The 14705-nt window shown below is 35.0% G+C and overlaps 1 protein-coding gene across 2 annotated transcripts; it reads left to right on the top strand.

Annotated features, from left to right (window-relative positions):
* The first annotated feature begins 7469 nt into the window (after positions 1-7469).
* On the top strand, positions 7470-13724 carry LOC137717458 (serine/threonine protein phosphatase 2A 55 kDa regulatory subunit B beta isoform). Of its 2 annotated transcripts, none has more exons than XM_068456841.2 (14): positions 7470-7932; positions 8656-8759; positions 8897-8995; positions 9112-9231; positions 9559-9747; positions 9901-9992; positions 10361-10479; positions 10835-10958; positions 11116-11239; positions 11816-11884; positions 11996-12087; positions 12191-12268; positions 12409-12476; positions 12756-13724. In XM_068456841.2, exons 1-14 carry the CDS (start codon positions 7812-7814, stop codon positions 12890-12892), a joined length of 1536 nt encoding a protein of 511 aa, XP_068312942.2. In that variant the 5' UTR covers positions 7470-7811; the 3' UTR covers positions 12893-13724. The 2 variants fall into 2 exon arrangements, with proteins under 2 accessions (XP_068312942.2, XP_068312941.2); XM_068456840.2 differs by having other exon boundaries at positions 9559-9750.
* The last annotated feature ends 981 nt before the right edge of the window (positions 13725-14705 follow it).

Raw genomic sequence — 14705 nt, 5'->3', positions numbered from 1 at the left:
GAACTCTTGATTGTTATATATTAAATGCAGCAAGAAATTTGCCCATTATAACAAAAATAGCATGCAGGTAAATACTTTTGATCACTTATCGCCTTCGGCCATATTAAGGCATATTAGTCAAAACATAATCGTACTAGCACACAAATAGGACCAAGTTGTGGTCCATTTTCTTTGAAAAAAACAAAACACAACTGGTGACGAACCACAGTTACTCATTATTTTCGGGTCCATTGGAAGTTGGTTGAGAATTGTACTACGTAACCACGATCAAGTAGATTCACATCTTACATAATATTGAACACTTTTTCACTGAGCCACTTGTTGTGGTTATAGTCCTTTCAATTTAAATACTTATGCATGATGCCAAAATTCGAATACACACATGGATTGAATTGCTCATATTCAATGATGTAGAAAGATTTGCAAGCCTATTGTTATTTAATTTTTTTTGCAAAGCATGGTAAGCTTTCATAATCGCAATCAAAGGATTAGCCGCTGAGACATCATGTGGCCAGAAATAACTTGTAAGTGCAACCATGCAATTATATATTATAATTTTTTTTTATTTAATTTTTCTTCATCAAGTTATTGGTATATGTCGTTACCACACACCAGACACCAATGCAAACATTAAGTTTTCACGCAATTTTCGGTCCTTTTACCGAAACGTTTTTCAGAACAGACAACGATCCTTCAACGGAAATTGCCAGGCAAACACAACCACGTCACAATTTTCTTTTTCTCAAACAAATTGTTACTGTTGTAGTAGGCCATGTTTAAAATATCGATAAAAATGAAAATATTGATATGTAAATTTTTTGAAATGCTAATGGATGTATCAATATCGATATTAGTTGACTTCAACGAAAAATATGAAATTTTACAATGTGAGTATATCAACTCATTCAAATTTAGTCGAAATGTAAAAAAATCACAAAAACAAATTCAAAAGTTTGAAATTTGCAATGAGTTGCGGCAAAATTTCTATAGTGATTCGGTAAATATCATCCTCGTTGATTTTTCTATACCTCGCTTATATAAGGTGAGGTTTGCATTTCACCCCTCTTTCTATATCGATCATTGATTTATCAGATATTTCGATAGAGATATCGCAATTTCGTGGACATTTTAAACTAGTTGTCAGCATTTACATCCGTCCACTAATTGATATAATGTTTAGGCCATTAATTCTTCGATTCAATAGGTTATTGATTCCTCAATTGATTTCACCTTATTGAATTAGGAGTATTTGTGTAAATTATCAAGATAGCCATACCACTGTATAAAGTGGTTATGCTTCACATTGTAATACACTACGAAATTCTTATTAAAAATTTTGGTTATTCTCTCTCAGATTATTTCCCCAAACTAATTACCAAATGATATTTATTTTTGGTGGGGCGTAAAAAGATTTCAAACTTTAATTAAAGTTTAAAATTTTTAATTGAAGATTATTGTATCATTGAGCACGCTTGCTTAAAGAAAAATTCAAGGCCAATTACATTCAGATACGAGTTGTTTATGCCCACGAGTCACCGAGTTGAAATAAGTATTTACATTTGTGCTTCATCAGATATTTTTCTTTAATTGTCATGATAAGTCACGATCAGCTTGGACACATGATCTTATTTAATAATTTAAAAAAATGATTTAGAAGTACAATAAATGGGAATATAATCATAATTATTTGCATATAAAGCTGACTATACTATTCAATTCAATAGTTTTAATGAAATTGTGACACTAACTGACGTAGAACAAGTTCATTCTCAATATAATTTCAATTTAATAATGCAGTTATTTAGTAGACAGTCTAGTGATGTTCATTTTCACTTATAAACGAGTGGTGAGAGATCTTAGATTCGATTCTTGCTAAAAGCGAATTTGAACTATATTATTGCTAGCTTATTGTGAGGTTTAACCAAATTCCTCATCTCTTAGTATATATAATATCATTTATTAAAAAAAAAAACAATGAATGAAATGTAGAGATAAAATTACACGCAACAATATATCATTAGATTGAGATGTTTCAATGGCGGCTAACTAGTTTCAAATAAGCCTTTCCTCTAATCACCACAGGAAGTTCAATGGTTGGGGACGAATTTCAAGCTCGTATTCCATATGGCACGTGTTGGGTTCAAATTCAGGCACTGCTAAATCACAGGATGGTGGCCATGAAAAAGTTGAAATGTACCCTTAAAATAGTGAATTGTCGTGATGAAGCCACCAACTAGTTCTTAAAAAAAGTCTTTCTTCCACTGGAGGCAAACGGAACTCTAAATTTTTTTTATTGTATATTAAAATGTGCTCCATTTTTTATTCACCAGTTAAATTCTACCTACTCAATCTCAATAGCTAATTAAACTGAAAACAACATGAGAGGATCTTGTCAATATATAAAACCCTTCATCGGGCGTCCATATGACACTTACCAACTTCATAATCCATATATATATCTCTATATATATGTGTTTGTCTTGAATTTGCTTTCAAATTAATTAATTCATAACCCAATCATATGCCAAATAGAATTTGTTTTGGAATTACTTATACTTAAGATACACTCTTGTAATTAAGGTCATAAATTACAATCTTTGACTATAAAAACCTACATATATAAGTACACCATAAGTTCCAATATCCCATCAACATTAACCACCAACAATGAGAAATTAATCAAATTATATAATTCCTATCATTTTTATCCTTTAATATTTGGCATGTTGTTGATTGCTTGTTTGAGAACAGCCACATCCGTTATACGACAAAAAAGTATAAAACTAATATACGAGAGATTCCACTTTTAGTATTACTGAGATTTTTGGTGAGACACCTAGTAATAGGCGGTTAAGTTGGAATAATATCGATGATATTAGTGGTGGACAACGTTGAACAGCGTTATCTCTAAAGAAGATTTTAGGAGTCATGTGAAATTTATAAAAGGGGTCTTCTTAAGATAGTCTTCTAAAAAAATTGTTACAACACATTGATGATACAATGTAAGAACTAAAACTAAAACAAATTTTAAAACTCACACTAATTATTAGTTTTTAAATATTCATTATATAATAAGTGTTACTCTGTTTGCATCCATGAGTTATGGAGAAATGGAACTATTACGCTTGAGCAGTGTTATTCACACACCTTTTATTTACCTCTCATACACTCTTGTTAACCTTTGTCTATAAAGTAGACAAACAATCTTTATGTGCCCAACTTAGTAGAGCTTTTGTGAGGAGAAGCCCAATTGACCTAAGCTGCACCAGTACTGTTGGGGTAGTAGGGCTTGGCCTCCGAATCGTATGTGGGACGAGTTTCTGCCTCATACAGCTTGAGCCGAAGCCACACTTACACTTTTAAGTTGGTAATATGTTATTTTATGTCTCATATTATTATATTTTAGATGTATTATTTTTTTATTTATAAGTGACAAGGTTTATGTTTGATTATATAAATTTTAATTTTTTTATCTTTTAAAATAAATATATCATTGTATACAAAATATATTTTATGTCTTATCTTTAAAAACTTCGGGACAAGTGTATAATTAAAACAATTCTCACAATAGTCGATGCATTATTTATTTATTTTCTATGTGAAAAAATAGTCGATGCATTATTTTTTTTTTTTTTTTTGTGAAAAAATAATCGATACATCTAATTCTTCTTTGTCAGGAATGACAATTCTAACCGTTAAACCCGATAATCGTAAATAACCACTTGAATGGATTGGATATGAATATGAAAATTCTGGTATGGTATGGATATGGGGAAAAACTATGAACTTTATTCGGTTATGGTTTTGGATATGGTTATAGAGATCTCCAATCCGTATCCGTCCCCGAATCCAACCCGAATATATATATATATATATATTTGATATATAATATAATTTTATTCAATTTACCGAACCCTCCATATACAAATTCATTATGCATGTATCAAACCCTGTACTATCTTTATTATGCACCAAACATCATGCATGGGGCATACCAACAACCTCATCAATTCAATACTCTTATTGTTATACTCAATCAAATTAATTCATTGAAATCATTTTATATATCAATTATCAAATATTACAAGTTTATCAGATTCATCTCTCTTCAAGAGTCTCACTGTCAATAAATTTGTACATGTTATCATGAACAACTTCAAATATATTGTTAGTTTTATGTGATTGGATGTTGTTATTTAATGACGGAATTAGTATCTACTAAAATTTATAATGCGTCAATTGGATAAATATAATTTTTCTTTTTGTTTTTTGACAAAGATGAATATAACTGATAATCGATTGAAAATCCGTTACCCGGTGGATATGGTTATGGATAATCCCCGATGGTTAATTTGCGGTATAAATATGGTTAATTTTCGTGGTTATGAGGATGAATATAGCATTTCCGTTTCCAAATCGAACTATTGTCATCCCTATCCTTTGTGGATATAATCATATAGCCTTGATTATGTTTGATCGTGATCACAAGTAGGATGCAATTTCCAACCAATCCTTAAAAAAAAAAAAAAAAAGATAACCGTAATTTGCAATCAATTAGGTCGGTTTTTAAGGGGAAAAAAAAGTTGGACAGCACTGCATGGCAATTGGCATACATGTGAACCTCGTTTCCGTCGAAACTTGGAACTAACACCCATGTATTACACGTGAAAAAGTTTTAAGTGTTCACACCTGGCCAAATGGGCCCCATTTAAAGCTCCATGGCTTTTGTCAAGACGACTATCCTCTTTTGTGAAGGTTCCGGAAATCTTTTATTTACATTTGTTCGTCGTATACCGTTTGGTTAATTTTTAATAGATACTGTTTATATGCAATTTTAAATAAAAAAATTTACAATGATTTATAACCTCACGATGTACGATGAATAGATGTAATTTGGGGATTCGAGAAGGATCCTCCTGGCATAAAGACGACTTTATTCAGATCTGACGTGTATTTTTGTCAGGAGCCACAGTTGAAACAGGCCCGACCCAATATCCTGTGGGTACGATGACCCAAATCACCCAATCTATTTAAACAAAGACACAAACACTGAAACACAAGAGATACTGCTGGGCGCTTTCTGTCCTCCATTGAGTCCATGGGTCAGGCCCATATTAAATGGGTCAATAGTTTTGCTTCTGGAGTTAGTTTGGGCCTTAACAATCAATGCGTCTCATTTGTTATTTGTCAATTATATCCCTAATATTAGATTTGAAGTTATTCAATTTAAAATTTTCATCAATTTAAGTCATGTGATAAATAAAAATTAGCAATTTTGAATGAATTTAGAGACTTATTTTATCCAAAAAAAAGTTTAGGAACCTAACTTTCACTCAGGTGATAAACAAAAATTTCAACCACCAACTGCTATATTATATGGTCTACAAAATATGATTCAAGTAAATAAGACAAACCTTTACGCCAACAAAATGAAAATAAAATTATTTAACTTTTGGTCAAATCGTCACATCTTGACCCGGACCCCACCACATCCCAGGCTCAACTCCTTGCAAGCCTTGGAGTCGAGTCCCGGACGTGGTGGGGGCCCGGGTCAGGATGTGATAATTTGGTATCAGAACTAATCCTTGGCTTTATGTGTGCCTACGAGGACGTCAGACCCCTAAGGGAGGTGGAATGTGAGATCTCACATCACTCAGGGGAGTGAATTCTGTAAGCCTTATATGTATATTCTCATCTCTACCTAGCACGAGGCATTTTGAGAGCTCACTGGCTTCGAGTTCCATTAGAACTTTGAAGTTAAGCGAGTCAGCACGAGAACAATCCCAGGATGGGTGACCCAGTTCTCGTCTGAGTTCCCAGAAACAAAACCGTGATGGTGTGGTCGGGACCCAAAGCAGACAATATTGTGCTATGGTGGAGTCCCGGGCTCGGGTCGGGATGTGACACAAATAGTTAAGTACAATTATTCAATGAATTTAGTTAGTTTTATTGAATTCTCTTTACAGATAAAAAAAAATCGTCACAAACGACATTTTTGAACCCACAACGCCACATAAAATCGAAATTGAATTTATAAAAGAATAACACAATTACGGTCACATTTTCTCCATTAGTGTACAAAAACACACACATCAACTTTTTTGAGTGTCAAATACTCGCATCAATCTTACACAGATAAAACAGTCCCTTCAAAATAATTCGATAGATTAAATTTTAATTACAAAAAAAACAAAAGCAAAATAAATTCGTGTATTGCTCACAGTAGTAAAACATCCACCGTTGATTTTACCTTTTTTCTTGCTACAGTCCGACAAACAACGTTGGATCAAAGAAAGACAGCTTCGTTGTAAGCTACGCCGAATTTCACTCGACCATATCCATAAAGTTAAGAAAAAGAAATTATAATATTATTCATGTCTCTTTCATTAGTCATCACATCTAAATATACCACTACCACTTTTGATTTCATTACTATAAATTGGCATTGTCTCTTGCTTTAATAAAGTTCCATAATTTCCCAAACAAATATTCCTCCAAAACATAAACACAATAAAGATGAAAATAATTAAATTAAATAACGAATTGTGAAGCCTGTAATGTATTTTAATGTTTTGAATCGTCTTATAGTTTAGAACATTATTCATATATTATCTTTGCAAAAAATAAACAAGACAAAACTATTAAGACATTCGTTTATATATTCTTACTGTTGAAATTGTTTATTTTTTTTGGGGCGGCTTATTGACTTTCGTTTCTAGTTTCTAATTTTTAATTTTTTAAAAAGAAAAAAAAAAAAAAAAGGTGTGATATTCACACATCCCTTTTTACTTCTCACACACTTTTTTATTTTTCGGTCGTCGGATCGGATGAATTGAAGAAGATCAAGGGTCAGAAATCAACAAGAGGTATGTGAGAAGTAAAAATAGGTGTGTGGATATCACACCCCAAAAATAATTGTCAAACGGCCTATTAATAACTATGTGACTACCATCACTACACAAGGAAAAGAAAATCAACTAAATTAATGATAATTTAATCGAGTGTCAACAAAACAACTCAATTAAATTTACAATAATTTCCACAGTAAACTCACAATTGTTTTGACGTATATGCATGACTAAATAACTAATAAGAACAACCATGAGCCGATGATCTAGTAGTAAATGACGAATTGCGAGACTTTCTTAAAACTAAAAATTGGAGGTCTCAGGTTCGAAACCCACTGCTGGTTTGGAAGCCAAACTTGTGGTCAAGGAGAGGCTGAAATGTCTCTACGAGTCTTTTCTGCTCCCGAAAAGGATGAATAACCGTGACTTGCCACAAGTTGTACCCCTTTTAAGAAAAAAAAAAACGACTAATAAGAACTAAATACTAACTAATTCAAGTAATATGAAACAAATAAGATTTGTAAACAATAATTAAGAAATTCGAACCATTTCAATTATAAAATTTCAACAATAAAAAGTGCTACGTTAAAAATAAATAAATAAAATATCAATAGCGAGGACGCTGAATTATTTGGACATCCACGAAAATCAACTAAAAAGCTACGTCCTGCTGCGTCGTTTTCTTCCTCTCTATTTCAGCAACAAAAAAAAAGAAAAAAAAAAGCGTTCAGAGAGAGAGAGAATCAGAGGGAGAGAGTGGAAATTCAATCGCTGCGAGGACCGTACGCGTAAGGCTGGGAATGGATGAAGAAGAAGGAAGAGGCTGCATTGATTTTTCGATGAAGATTGGTCCGAATCCGTGAGATTCACGCAAATCCAATCCCTCAGATCGATTTGCTCTGCATTGATTTCTCTTCTCTCTTTCTCTGCTCGTTTCCTAGTCGATTTTTTTGGAATAAACAAATGAACGGCGGCGGAGAGGGCCTCGCGGCTCCGGCGACGTCGGGGGCGGCCGTATCGCCGCTCGAGTGGAAGTTTTCGCAGGTCTTCGGGGAAAGGACCGCCGGCGAAGAAGTTCAGGAAGGTAACAGTAATACTCTTCCCCTGATTTTCGTTTCGTTTCGTATCGTTAGGGATTCACTATTGCTTTCGTTCTCATTACGTTTAATACTATTAATTTAATGTAAAATACATTTAGCGGATGATTAGTTGCAGAAATTGTGTATTGAATGATGAGAATCGTGAGACGGCAATGAAATTTAATCGAAAAAGTTTGATCTTTTGATGACCGAAGCACTTGAGCTGAATACTTAAGTTATTGGCCGGTGGTTTTGTGGCTATTAATTGATGAAGCTATACATTTGGAGGTTGTCTATTTGTGTAGTTGTCAGTTTTTATTTTTCTTTTAATTTAAATCACCACATTTTGCGCTCGTTGGAAGTGCTTTTAAAATAATTGAAAGCACTTTTAGAGAAAATGTGTTTGGGTTCCAAAAACATTTCCATCAAAAGCGCTTTCAGTCATTCTAAAAGCACTTCCAAACGAGCTATTATGTTGATTAGTATAGGGATTCATTTTCTGGATGTGAGGCATGTAGAGCTATATTTTTAAACTTAAGGGCCCTAGATTTGAGAAATAAGTGAACTTATTAATCAAGTGTGAAGAATGTGTTACTTTCGATCAATAGCTATACTTGAATACCTGCTTTTGAATTTCTGAAAAAGATACTTTATAGATTGTTTGAGGGCATTGAAGTGCTTTGGTGCAGAATCACTTAGGTTTGCTTACTTGCTGGTTGTTTTTGCAGTTGATATAATATCCGCTATTGAATTTGATAGAACCGGGGAACACCTTGCCACTGGAGATCGTGGAGGCCGGGTGGTTTTATTTGAAAGAACTGATATAAAGGATGTAAGTTAATACATTTTTCTTTTGAGGGGTTTGGGGCATGGGAGTGCATTTTCCTTGTACTTAATCTGCCGTTATATTTTGCTTGTTACACTGGTGTGATTTAGTTGTACTTTTATGGTATAAACTTAAATAATTAGCATGGTGGACACCGGAGAGATCTGGAGAGAATGGATTATTCAATCAGTAGGCATCCTGAGTTCCGCTATAAAACCGAATTCCAGAGTCATGAACCCGAGGTATGGCTTTCTTTGTGCTTAACGAGGACATGTATAAATAGGCTTATGAAGATTTCCTCTTTGCTGGAATCTGGATTTGACTAACTTGCATCTTACTTGGTTTTTCCTGAACTCAGTTTGATTATCTTAAGAGCTTGGAAATTGAGGAAAAAATCAACAAGATCCGATGGTGTCAAACAGCTAATGGTGCACTGTTTCTCCTCTCCACTAATGACAAAACCATCAAATACTGGAAGGTAGCACCAACCTTTTGAACTCGTATGTGGTTGGATTATTATATAGAAGATGATTTCTCTCAATATCACATCTTCCAGAGTAATTTTTAGCAACATTAGTTGCATTGCCTTTTCCATTTATATATTGTTCGGAACAAAGATGGCAATTACTCCAGCCATTTCATTTTATACATTATTCTTGGGATTAACACACACATACGCACATGCAGACTGTAATTGATGAATTGTTATGGCTTCCAATAGGCAGTACAACGACTTAAGATATAATTATTTTAATTTTTTTCATTGTGGAAAGAAACGTTCTAATCCTACTCTAATGCTGAGCAGGTCCAGGAGAAGAAGATAAAGAAAGTATGTGAGATGAATGTGGATGCTTCTAAATCTATGGAAAATGGTGCAGTTGCTAGTTCTATGTCAGCAAGCTCAAAACCGTATCTTGCAAATGGAGCATGTAAAGACAGACCCGTCAGTTCTCCAAGCAATGACACTTCATTTCCAGCTCTGCACTTGCCAGTGGTAGTTGTACACTATCTGATTTGTTTATTTTCTGACAGCATATGGTTTTGCCTTTACGGTATTTAGAAAATTTTCCAGAGTCAATTGTGCTTAACTTTCTTGGTGAATGACATCCTACTAACACAGTAACACTTGACCTTTTGTGGCATCCAGGTTACCAGTCAAGAGACGAGCCTTGTGGCTAGATGTCGAAGAGTCTATGCCCATGCTCATGACTATCATATTAATTCGATTTCAAATAACAGGTACATCTTTTTCAATGGAATATGCCTTCACCTTTTCATCTATTTTTAATCATGTTGTGTATGTTCAGTGTTTGCCTTGATGCTTGTGCTCGTATCTGAAAATTTTATTATTTGATTACCTTATCATGGAGGAGCAAATTGTGTAGTTGTCGGACTTCCCCCACCCCCAAAAGAAAAAAACCAGTTTCTGTAGTACACGGTGACACTAAAGAACAATTTATGTCACTAGATGAAAAAGATTTATCTTAATGTCGAGTCTTGCTTATATGTATTATGCAATATATTCTTTGGTATTATTGCATGGATATAATCTAACTTGGTCTCCATCTTCCGGTCACTAATAACGTAGCTATCTTTTGGTTTCGCAGCGATGGTGAAACTTTTATATCAGCTGATGACCTTCGAATTAATCTTTGGAACCTAGAGATTAGCAATCAAAGTTTTAATATTGTTGACGTCAAGCCGGCAAACATGGAGGATCTGACTGGTAGAACCCACAACACTATGATGACAATTGCTTACTTTCCTAGCTTTTAACTATCATTTGAAGAGAAATGGCAGTAGACATAACCTTGACCCAATTATTTGGGCCTGCTACAAGGCTCCTGGTTTTCCGTCATATTCTGGACAATGTTTCATTAAGTGGCATGCTATTATGTCTTTCTTAGATTTCATCTGTTTCTATTTACTTTGATCTCCCTTTCATTAGGTTTGGATGGCTGAAATGCTCTGGCCATGTAGTAAACTTGAATTATGCCTTATTTATATGCTTTGTTTGTCAAACAGCTCCACATGTGTAATTACTAATTATTTATCTTTACGTACTTGAAATCTATGCACAGAGGTGATAACATCCGCGGAATTTCACCCTACTCATTGTAACACTTTGGCATACAGTAGCTCAAAAGGCTCAATTCGTCTTATAGATCTGCGGCAGTCTGCTTTATGTGACACTCATAGCAAATTGTGAGTCATCTTTCATTCTTCCTTCCTTCCATTCTTGCACTCATCAACGATGATAGTATTATAATAAAATAAATGTATGAGAAATCTTTTGACATTTTTTGCTGTCTTTAATTTCTTGGTTTGCTTTGAATCGTAATTATGATTTGTAATGGTGCAGGTTTGAAGAACAAGAAGCGCCCGGCTCAAGATCTTTTTTCACTGAAATAATAGCATCAATTTCAGATATTAAGTTTGCTAAGAATGGAAGACATATACTAAGTCGGGATTACATGACTCTTAAGGTTCATATCTTCATACTCTTATAATAAGATGGTTCATACTTTCAATATTTTGAAACTTCAGTATCATTAGTCCTAGAAACAAAGTTGCAAGTAACAAACACTTAAAAACCTTATTTTCCCTCCCTCCCTCCCTAGTCCCTTCCAGTGGATTGGTGACATGGGCGATGCCCTCTATGGGTGCTACCCTTCAACATCTCACTTTTACTGCCGTCCCTCCTTCCCATCCTTTCAGTGGATTGGTGACATGGGCGATGCCCTCTGTGGGTGCCACGCCTCAAAATCTCACCGTTTCTGCCCTCTCTCTTTCCCTGCCTTCCTTTCAGTGGACTGGTGACGTGGGCAGTCCCCTCTACGGGTGCAACCCCCAATATCTCCCTGCTTCTGTTGCTTCCTCAGCTAAAATATGCTAATGTTGTTACTGTGATGTTTAGAGTTACTACTTGATATCATGATATTCAATTTTGTGCTTGTGGTGAGTTTGGGCATTGCAACTACTTCTTGTCTTCAGATTTCTCTGATTCTTAACCCTGTCCGTTACAATTTTTGTTCTCACCTTTTCTTTTTGGGGTTTCTCAGTTATGGGACATCAACATGGATTCTGGCCCAGTTGCCACTTTCCAGGTTCATGAACATCTAAGACCAAAGGTAATGTATTCATTCGAAAAGTTTGTTTGATCGCATGTGATCTTAAAAGAAGACGAGACTATCTAAGTAATACCATACAATGCAACTTAATAAGTTCTTTACCTTTCTCAGCTCTGTGATTTATACGAAAATGATTCTATCTTCGATAAGTTTGAGTGCTGTCTAAGTGGAGATGGACACCGAGTGGCAACAGGTTCTTACAGGTTAGACTTACACCATACACATCCTTTGTTGCTTTTATACTTACACCTTGACCTAAGTAGTATGGGGCTCAACATATGAAGAAACACATTTCTTTGATTCCAGCAATCTGTTTCGAGTGTTTGGTTGTTCTGAAGGGAGCACAGAAGCAACAACATTGGAGGCCAGCAAAAACCCCATGAGGTAGTTTTTAAAATTCTATTTATGCTTGTCAGGCATGCTATTGTTAGGGCATAGTATCATTTAGTCCAAGAAAAACTCCTGTTTATTTTCTTTTGTTCTCTTGGTCAAATGTGCTTATAATTTTTCTCATGAACTTCCAGGAGACAAGTTCAAACGCCAGCAAGGCCTTCTAGATCTTTGGGTAACCTTCCTCGTGTTCTCAGGCGAGGTATGTTCTTGCTTGCATGTAAACTTTGTATACATAGTCCATTGTCTGAAAATTTTGAGTGGTCTAAATAAAATTTAACGTAATTGATTTCCACTCAAAGTCTCGAATGAACTTAACTTTTTTTGGTAAAAGAGAGAATAAAATTCAGGTTTGAATCATTTGGGTTCGGTAGTTCTCTTCTTTTAATCCTAATTAATGATTTAACAAGGTTTGGTACTTGGTGGTAGCCTATCTGCTAACCACTGTCTCTGCACATTTTCTTCCATTGTAACATAAAAGGTGCAGATAACTCTGGAGCTGATGCAAACGGAAATTCTTTTGACTTCACAACAAAGTTGCTACATCTTGCATGGCACCCTTCTGAGAATTCAATCGCCTGTGCTGCTTCAAACAGCCTTTACATGTATTATGCGTAAAAATAGTACGGAAAGTTGTATGTCTTGGCCAGCAAAGCTCTTCTAATATCTATTGACAAAAGGCTGCTTTGCCTTCTTCTCCGGCTAGTGATGTTAAGCTGCGCCCTACCTAACTACAAAATCAGGAAGCATTTTTGCTGATGCCAACATTTTCAAGAAGAAAGTAGTATCTGCCCCTCCCATACAGACGATACCTTGCTGATTATGGTAACTCGTAAGGAGAATGCTGTAGTCCTAATTGTGTCTTGTTAGTTGAAGAGATGTGATATTAGCTCATCCGCCTACCGAAAGAATACCTTTGCTGCCACAGTAGAAACCAATTGGGTCCTATATCCTGAAGCGGGGAGAAGCTGTAGTGGTGCCATCAACGCTTATTGATACCGGGGCCTTCAACCTTGTATTATTTGAAGTAAAGTTAAAAATGGTTTGTGAAACTTTTATCACTGTTTTTATTCTAACCATTCTTTCCCCCTCTTTCAGAGTCTGCTGATTTTCTTTGTTTAGCAAGTATCGGTTCCTTTGGACAGTGAAGGCTCCATGTTAGACATTCCTTCGACAGTTTCACTGGGATTCAAAGATTTGTCGGTCTTAAATCGTCTGGTTATCGGGTGTTTATTGTTTTAGGTAAATGTTTTTGGTGTAGGCAAACTGATCATCTCTATATTGTACGAGGTTCGGTCATAATATCGAAGCATATGGACTAGTTTTGGTGAATTAGGTGCTTCCTTCGTTTAGTTTGTGCTGACATTAGTATAGCCCTTGGGGGCTAGGAACTGTAACAAACTTTTCCCTTGTTCTTAAACCACTATTTTATCAAGTATGTGGTGAACTATCCTCTTTTTGTTTATGTTTTCCAAACCCTTGTGAATTGATTTGGAAAATTGGGGTTAGTAGCCCTTTTACAAACCCACCAACCAAAAATAGTCGTCTCGAAATGCCCTCTTTGACGAAAATACCCTCATTACCGACGCAATATTGGCAGATTATTGACTCAATCTTGAGGTATTTTCGTCATAGAGAACAAGTAGAGATTGCATTCTGCGAGGAGGTCTAGTTTTGGTTAGTGTATTTGTAAAATGCTTGTAAGCCCGATTTCCCATTCATTTTTTATCTACTGCATAATTTTCACAAAATTACTGCGGTGAAGTCTTTCCTCTGTGGTATGGTAATTTTTGTTGTATCACGTGAATAGCTCACCGTGAGAATTCGTTTCGTGCAACTGATCACATTTGTTGTATTACGTGAGTAGCACGATCTGTGAGAGATTCGTTTCGTGTAATAGATTCTACTTATTGTATTACGTGAGTAGCACGATCTGTGAGAAATTTGTGTCGTGCAACGGATGCATGAAAGTGATTCTTCCGCATCATATTGATGAAGCTTTTATTATGAGATGGACGTTAGGCATGGTGGTGGACTTTTGTTTGGTGGTCTCAATTTTGCCACATTGGCAGCTTAAAAGTTTATAAACAGTTGAGTAACAACTCAAGTCGTGTCTGATTTTGGAACAGTTTCTAGTTTGGTCGGTTTCAAATACGAATATCACATTAAAACCATAAAATTAGCAATGCCCTCTCAATCTAGTGACTTCTTTTGATTTTTCCCTTCGACTCTTAAAATGTGCCAATTAGTTTTTTTTTTTTTTTTTTTTTTTTTCAAATTTATTACATTTTTATTAGTTCTCTTTTGATCGAATTGATGAAAATGATTCTAAATTTAACGGAATAATTTCATAACTGATAGTAGGAGCGAATTAGCACGTTCTAAAATATTAGAACTAAATTAAAAATTCAACGGACAAAATTTGTACCCA

Source organism: Pyrus communis, chromosome 8 (assembly GCF_041283825.1).
Source record: "Pyrus communis isolate YQ-2024b chromosome 8, ASM4128382v1, whole genome shotgun sequence".
In the NCBI taxonomy this organism is placed as follows: Eukaryota; Viridiplantae; Streptophyta; class Magnoliopsida; order Rosales; family Rosaceae; genus Pyrus; species Pyrus communis.
This window is presented reverse-complemented; position numbering and strand designations above follow the sequence as displayed.